The sequence below is a fragment of the Vigna angularis genome, chromosome 3 (assembly GCF_016808095.1).
Source record: "Vigna angularis cultivar LongXiaoDou No.4 chromosome 3, ASM1680809v1, whole genome shotgun sequence".
NCBI lineage: Eukaryota > Viridiplantae > Streptophyta > Magnoliopsida > Fabales > Fabaceae > Vigna > Vigna angularis.
The window spans coordinates 35,307,177-35,315,899 of NC_068972.1; the positions used below are offsets into that span (position 1 = coordinate 35,307,177).

The 8,723-nt window shown below is 35.5% G+C and overlaps 1 protein-coding gene across 1 annotated transcript; it reads left to right on the plus strand.

Moving 5' to 3' along the window:
- Window positions 1-3,336: 3,336 nt before the first annotated feature.
- Window positions 3,337-8,723, plus strand: LOC108326560 (probable pectate lyase 8). The gene is made up of 7 exons (XM_017560123.2): window positions 3,337-3,548; window positions 3,965-4,024; window positions 4,982-5,056; window positions 6,453-7,095; window positions 7,182-7,285; window positions 7,624-7,762; window positions 7,864-8,723. The coding sequence occupies exons 1-7, from the start codon at window positions 3,427-3,429 to the stop codon at window positions 8,083-8,085; spliced, it is 1,365 nt and encodes a 454-aa protein (XP_017415612.1). The 5' UTR covers window positions 3,337-3,426; the 3' UTR covers window positions 8,086-8,723.

Consider the following 8,723-nt stretch of genomic DNA (forward strand, 5'->3'; position numbering starts at 1 on the left):
TTTGTCTTAAATTTTGATATTTAAACTTTGAAAATAAATAAATATAATTATTTTAATTTAAATGGATTAATTTTTTTATATATGATATTTGAATTGTTTACATTATTTTGAGATATTTAAATTAAATTGTTGATCTCAAATATCATTTAAAAATTTAAAAATATTATAACAATTAGATTAAAAGATTATGTCTATTATTTTTAAATAGTTATATATGATATGAGATAACGGTTACCAAATATCAATGTTGTGCTTGGTTTGGTATTGAGTATTTTATGCATTAGAGAAAGAAGATATAGTACATGATTTATTAGTGTAATGAAAAAACCCTTGATACTTTATATGAGAGTAAAAAATGTAACAAATGTTCAGAAGTAAAGCGTTGAGGATGTATAATTTAAAGTATTATTTTAATATTATATTAATTTTAAGAATCAATTTGGCATACTATTAAACAAATTCTAAGTGAGCAATTTTTTTAGAGCTTTTTGTTAGTTATTAATCTTTTAAGAGCCAATTTTGTGCTTAGTAATGATGATTTAAAAAAAGAGAATTCAAATTAAAATTCTAAAATATGTTTTATTCATGTGTGTGAAAACATTTTGGAAGATAGTTTCATTTTTGTAAAATTCTCTCCACTTTCTATCTAAGATTATGATATCATTTCTCATATTTTCTCTAATCAGATGCCACATTTTTAGAATATAACAAAGTTTAAGACAATTAGACGAATCAACTTGTGTTTTTGAGTAAATGTTTATTTTTCTCATATATAAAGTTTTCACTTTTCTTTCATGGTTGATATGTATATGTTTTTATGCATTTAGGTGAGATTTTAGCTTAATAACTTAATCTCTATTAATATAAATGAACAGTGATATGTTTTACTCTTTATTAGGTTTCATGGAAGCTAGTTGTGACTTTTCCAACTTTGTCTGACCTTTTCATTTTTTTTTTCTTGAAGGAACATATAAGAAGAGCTAATAATTCTATTTCATTTACTAAATAGTTTGGATATAAAATTTGTAATGTCTTAAATTTCAATGATTTTGTTCGAATAAATTTTAATTTATCTTTTAAGATAAAATTTTATTTTAAAATATAATAATTTAGTTTTATTTTTCAGTTTAATTTAAATTAGTTTGATTTTTATCTGGAATGAATTGTCACAATCTACAATTTGGACAGACTCGTTTTAGCTTGACATTTAATTTGGACAACTCATCTCAATTTTCAATATATGAACCAACTCATCTTAATCATTCAATCTAAACTGATTTGTCTCAACATTCGACCAAGACTGACTTAACTCTACCTTTAATTTATGATGAATAGTTTGTATTTTTTAATTGGTCAACTCGGCTCGATCATTGATCTCGACCTACTCATTTTGATAAATGATTTAGGACAACCTAATTCGATTTTAGGCTCGGGATAACTTAATTTAACCATCCACCCAAGTCAACTCGGCTAGATCATCAATCTAGGTAACTCGAATTTACCTTCGCCTTGGATTGACTCATCTTAATCATTAGTTTGGATTGAATCATCTCAACCTTTGACCTAGGCCGACTCGGCTTGATCATTGACCCAAGTTGATGGGGAAGTGCATACCTAGAGAGAATATACTAAATGACATTTAAGAACCTATTCTACTCTTTTTTATGCTTGTTGTCACTTTGAAAGCTCTTCATTGTTGCCCCATTTATGATCATATCACAAGTCAACTCGATTGAACCCTCACTTTGGGCCGACTAGGCTCAACCCTCAATCTATGCTGAATCGACTCAGCCTTCGACCCAATTGAGCCATCTGAACCATTAGTCCGAGCAGAATCGTCTCAAACCTTGGCTCTAGTCGACTCATCTCGACCTTCGACCCACTCGACCTTTAATCCAGATCAATCCAACTTGAACTTTGACAAGGTCGACTCGACTTTCGCTTTGGGCTTCCTTGTCTTAACCATCGACCTGGGCCAACCTTGTTAGACCATCAACCCAAGTTAACTCCACTCGACTCCATTTGACCTTTAGCCTGGCTTAATTGTCTCGACCCTCGACCCTCGGCCTTGGTCGACTTGTAATAACATTCAATTTAGGTCGACTTTTCTTGACCCTTAACACTAGTTGACTCGTCTCGACATTGGATTCGAACTTACTCGTCTCCCTGCTTGACCTTTGGTTTAGGTGAACTTGTCTTGACCTTGGTCTTGAGACGATTCATCTCAACCTCTGACATGAACAAACTCGACTTGATCTTAGGCTTGTGACTTGTCTTGATCTTTAGTCTGGTTAACATGTTTCAACTTTTGGCCCGAGTTGACCCCTCAACCTTTAGTTTGACTCCAACTTGTCTCGATCCTAAACTCGAAGTGACTCATCTCAACCTTTAATTTAGTTCGATTCATCATGTCTCTAACTCTGAGTCAATCTGTCTCTACCTTTCACTCAAGTCAATTGATAAAATAATTTTTAGTTACTTCTGTAAATAGAATACTAGTACATTACTTAAATTTCAAATTTTTTTATAATTATTTTATTCAATATTTTTTTAATATGAAAATTTTAAAATTTTAAAATAAATAAATTACTTTCTAATTTATCTCATCCAAGCACTTTATTTAGTTGTGTAAATTTTCATATGTATTCTTATTAGAATTTGGTTAGTTTCCATATTTTATATCATATTTAGTTAAAAGATAAGTATTATGTAGGCATTATGGATTAGGGGTTTGCAATCCCATTGGAGTGATGAAAGCCTTGAAAACATGAATTTTTAAGCAATAGATAAGGCAAATGAAATTAAAAAAAAAGAATCATAAGAAATGAAAAGTGGGAGAAGACAAAGAAGAGTGAATTATTAAGTCACAATGATATTGTAGAGAAATTAAAAACCGTTTGAAGTTAGTTGGGCAGTGACTGGTGGATAAAGCGGAAAAAAAAAGTAGAAAGTAAAAAGAGCGAAAGTGGTGCGTGGTGGTGATGTGAGATTTTAGATCTTAGTATTAGCGTTAGTATCAGTAATTAGTAACAGTACCATACCCTGCGACGGCATGTGACAGCTACTGCACCCACGTGCGAGAGAGAAAGAGAGAGAGTAAAAAAGTGACTAAGGGTTAAACAAATAGAAGAAGGAGAAGAAGAAAATAAAGCAAAAGCTAAAAGCAACAATCAACAAACAACAGTCACACTGGTACTTTCTTCCATAACGCCGTCAGAGGGACGTCCAACACGCAAACAAGATAAACGATCAGTTACTTAACGCCGTCATAAGGTTGGCGTTTCTCGTTTAGTGTCTATAAAAAACCGTTATGTTGGAACCTGTCCTTCTGAGTCCACTCCTTCCAATTCTCTCTCTCTCTTTTTTCTCTTCAACATTCTCATTCTCTCCAAAGCAACAAGAGCGAAGAGAATTCAACTTTCTGCAATGGCGGTGGTTTCTTCTTCTTCTTCTTCTTCCATGTGGGTCTTCTTTTTTCTCCTTCTGGCGCTGTTCATTCACCTACAAGTAGCCATGGCCACCACCACTCCACAGATCTCTCACCTCAGGTCTCAACACAAACAAACACTCTGTTTCAGTGTCAGAAGCTTCTTTTCTATGTGTTCTGTGTTGGGTTGGTTTAGCTTTAGCTACATTGTGTGGATTTCGAAACCGAAACATTCTTTCTTATTACTTTCTCACCCCCAAAAGAAACTTCCTGTGATTTGGGTTGCAACTCGTTTATATACACTCTCTGGGTTGTATTTTTAAGCAATGTGCGATCTCTGATGCGAAAACCATTGAAGTGTAATTTCCACTGCTATACAGCTTTTAACTACAAAACAGAGAAAGCTAAACACATTGCGACTTGTTTGGTTTTTGAAAAGGAAAATCCCAATTCCACTTCGTTTTTTGTGAAAACAGCGAGAAAACGAAGATCTTGCTCTGAGACATTTTTTCCTTTTCCTTTTTGTTTTGGCTATAGGAATGTTGAAGTGAAAAAACACAGGTTGCCGAGCTTGCAGAACTCGTCAATGGCGGAGAGGTTAGTGTTCTTTCTTTCCACTGTTAACTCTGGTCCTGGTTCCTTGATGAAACGCCGGTTAATCTGGACCTTGTGTTCTGAGTTATAACTTTAAGTCTCAGCCATTGGATCGAGCAAACGATCACAGCCGTTGAAAAATCGTTAATGCTTCGATCTGGATCGTTTATTCGGTTATGTTCGTTCTTCTGTCTGTTTGCTTTGGGGGTTCTGCAAAAGCAAAATAACTCCCCACACCACCTCATTAAAGAGTTGGTTAACCGTCAACAAACTTTTTTCCTCTTCCAAAACTACCCTCCCAAGGTGTTAAAATATTTTTTTCTCTCAAGAGTATTTTGGTCATTATCCGGAGGATAAGGTGACTAAATTTTTATCTTAACGGCTTTTATCAAGTTGTTGTTTTTCACTTTAACTTTTTACGGAGCAAATGTATTCACGGAACTCACTCAAATCTCTCACCGACAAGTGTCCCTGTTGCGTTTTTTATTCTCCTTTAATTTTATTTTAACATTGTGCTGTCAATTTGTTTTTCTAAAATAAGTGATTATTTGTTTTGAAGGAAAACAATTTGTTTCTCCTTTTGTATTTATTAAATATTTAATTTATTATAGTACACAAAGGACATTTGTTAACAGGTCACGGTTGCCGACTGCAATAAAGTATATATATATATATATATATATATATATATATATATATATATATATATATATATATATTAATTTTCCTTACAATTTCACCAAAAGGTGTAGTTTATTTATTGCTGCTATCTTTACATTTAGTGAATAAGTCAAAGTTTTGTTAGTAAAAGAAAAATTGATTCATTATATAAAGTTTAATGTTGTCATAAGGCTACTATAACTAACCCTACTTAGTGAAATAATATAATCATTGAATTAGTAGTTTGTTTGCTTATTTATTGTTTAAGATTGTGACTGTGTTTGTAACTGTTTCTTTCAGGGCACTGGAGGCTGAAAAATTAAATGAACAAGCTGCAGTGGCTAACCCAGAGGAAGTGGTTTCAATGGTTGAGATGTGGGTCTCTATTTCTTTCTCTCTCTCTTCATTTTCACTGTACACAGACCAACCTTGTTACAATGTCCCTTCGTAGCAAAGCACATAAGTTAAAGTAAAAGACAAAATTACATGAACCTATAATGATCTATAATGTTTTAATATGTTTTTATTAATTTATTCATTCACATGGGAGTAGGGACTATTGAGTGTAATGAGGGTAGGATAGTGGTGTGCCGTGGCATTTTGGTGGCACTCATAACTCCCCTCTTGAGAATTGAGACCTAACTATTTATCCAACTCACCCATTTTTTCAATCACTTTACTTTCCTGATTTTGCCACAGTTAAATGAATTTGAAACTTTGAAGACTAAACCTTTTCTTCTTTTTGACCCTTTTGTGGCATGTCAAGTTGGGAAATTACCCTGTCACTAACCAGAAACGTTTTCGGTCATGGTCTCTCTCTCTCTCTCTTTTTCATGGTTCAGTCACATGCACTTTCTCATGATATACCCTTCTTCACGCTCATGATGCTTTTACATGCCATTATAAATCTAATCCCTTTGCCTACAAGCAAATTAATGAGTGTTTCCTCATAAATGTGTTGTACTTCCGGGTACAACTCTTTCTCTCCCATTAAAAACAGTTACTTCTAGCAGTTCTGACCAAAATTTTCGGTGCTTGATATTTGGATTGAGTTTTTTGCATAAAAATTTACCATGTGTTGGTTAGTGATTCCTTGCAACGTGGCCACAGTTGCATATTTGGGTAGGATCCATGTCAAGACAGAAAAGCATATTTACCATATCTTCTATTCCAGAAAAAAAAAGGCAAGAATTTTTAGCCGTTACAATTAGGAAAATTCCTTTTGTCTTCACTCGTCACATGGATAAATTATTTTTGACATCGTTGTTTCCTCCACTAGGCTCAAGGAGATTTACTAAAAGTTTGATCTTGGGTAGTGTCCAGTTGCTTTATTTTATTCCCGTTAGCTGACTCTACTCATTTAGATGAGGTCTAATTATTGTGGATCCAAAAAGCCAGATAACATTTTGTCTGCATTCACATACATGCCTCAGAGGAATTTAACACGAGCATATGCAAACAAATTGTGTTAAATTTTTAACCCATAGTCATGGTTTTAAACTGTTAATGTTTGAAGGAAACAAAATTGGAAATTACATGAGGACTGATTGCTTAGTCTAGATTGAAAGAACTTGTACAACACCTAACAAGGGTGTATGATTACAGTAATGGCATCATGAAAGCAATGTTGTTCAATTTGTAACACCGAATGTCTTCAACTTGTATCAGATCTTGGCATTTTATTAAACTATTTATTTGTTAAGATAACATCAAATAAAGATAGTTGCTTGACAATGATGGCACTAAGAAAACAATGTTGTTGATATTACAGGAGCATCCAGAATAGTACACAGAGAAGGAATCTGGGGTTTTTCTCTTGTGGAACTGGTAACCCCATTGATGATTGCTGGCGTTGTGACCCCAACTGGCAGCGCAACAGGAAGCGTCTTGCAGATTGTGGCATTGGATTTGGCAGAAATGCCATTGGTGGTCGTGATGGAAAGTTCTATGTTGTGACTGACCCCAGGGATGATGATCCTGTGAACCCCAAACCTGGCACTCTTCGTCATGCTGTGATCCAGGACAGGCCCTTGTGGATTGTGTTCAAGAGGGACATGGTTATTCAGTTGAAGCAAGAGCTAATTATGAACAGCTTCAAGACCATTGATGGAAGAGGAGCCAATGTGCACATTGCTAATGGGGCATGTATCACAATTCAGTTTGTTACCAATGTCATCATCCATGGCCTGCATATTCATGATTGCGTACCTACCGGAAATGCCATGGTGAGGAGCTCCCCCACCCACTTTGGGTGGAGGACAATGGCTGATGGAGATGCCATCTCCATATTTAGCTCAAGCCACATTTGGGTTGACCACAACTCCTTGTCCCACTGTGCTGATGGCCTTGTGGATGCTGTCTTGGGCTCAACAGCCATTACTATTTCAAACAACCACTTCACTCACCACAATGAGGTACTTTCACTCTCGTTTCCTGTGTCAAAGTGCACTTTTTCCATTGTTGAATCATGGATCAAGTTTGTATTTCTTTGCAAATTCAGGTGATTCTGCTGGGCCACAGTGACTCTTACACAAGAGACAAACTCATGCAAGTGACCATCGCATACAACCATTTCGGAGAGGGACTTATCCAGAGAATGCCACGGTAATATTTAATGTGACTTTTTGCATTGAAAACTCTTTGCTTGTTTTCCTCTTTGTGTGCTTTAAATGCAAATAAGTGTAACCACAAGTTTGGTTGGTCTGGATGGGCAGACTCGCAGCGACCCTCTTTGGTGCATTAATTTTGTTTGTAAGCTTTCTTCTTCAGTTTAAGGAAATCACAATTTTTTTAGACGAATTAGTTGTGCGGGACCAGATGGTGTAGCCATTAATCAACAACTGGATAGGGCTATTTTGTCCCTCCTGCAATGATGTATTTCAAATCAGAGGTGGAATATTATATTATCTAATCTAACAAAAGACTGGTCATGAATAATGCAGGTGTAGACATGGATATTTTCACGTGGTGAACAATGACTATACTCACTGGGAAATGTATGCCATTGGTGGAAGTGCTAACCCCACCATTAACAGCCAGGGAAACCGATACAATGCTCCTGTTAACCCTTTTGCAAAGGAGGTACAATAGGACAATCAATCCATGTGATGCTGTAAATTGATGACGTTTTAGTTAAGCCACTTTCACTAACTGATTGAGAAAAAAATTCTTGGTGTTGACAGGTGACTAAGAGAGTGGAAACAGCAGAAAGTCAGTGGAAGGGTTGGAATTGGAGGTCTGAGGGAGATTTGTTGCTGAATGGTGCCTTTTTCACACCATCAGGAGCCGGAGCCTCAGCCAGCTATGCCAGGGCCTCAAGCTTAGGTGCCAAATCTTCTTCCATGGTTGGTTCCATGACTTCCAATGCCGGTGCACTAGGTTGCAAAAGAGGCCGTCAGTGCTAGCATACATATCAACCACCAGCCATGTGAATGAAAGAGCAATTATTTTTCTTTTGTGTTTGATTCTAAGTTTTTACCATATTATAGTAGAACATCATCATATATCCATTGCTTTCCTCAGAACTCCGTCGTCATCCTGCATTCTTGGCAAGTGTACATTAATTACACATGTCAATATGGTTTATGTTACCTCATTGCCACATTGTGTGTTTTGCTGTTGGTCAACCTTAGCTGCTCGACTTGCTCCAGCTGAAACAAACAATGCAATTGTAGGAGCAGGTGCAGAAGCGCCATCCATTGTTTCCCTTTCAATTTTTGCCTTTCCCTTTGGTCCTTCCCAGCTCATCTCATCTCATCTCATCTCATCTCATCAAATCAACCTTACCCACCACCAATTATATGCATATTTTTCCAAATGTCAAATCATGTCTACTTACATACTGTTCAGTCTTTTTCAGTTTTTTTTTATAGGATTTGAATGAGCCCAGATATATATATATATATATATATATATATGATTTTTCCTTTTTGTTATTTTTTTACTATTTGTTTTGCTGAGTTAATTATACAAGCAAAAGCATGATTGTCAAAGTTGAGTTATATGGAAACACTTTATCAATGACGATTATGGAATTGTAATA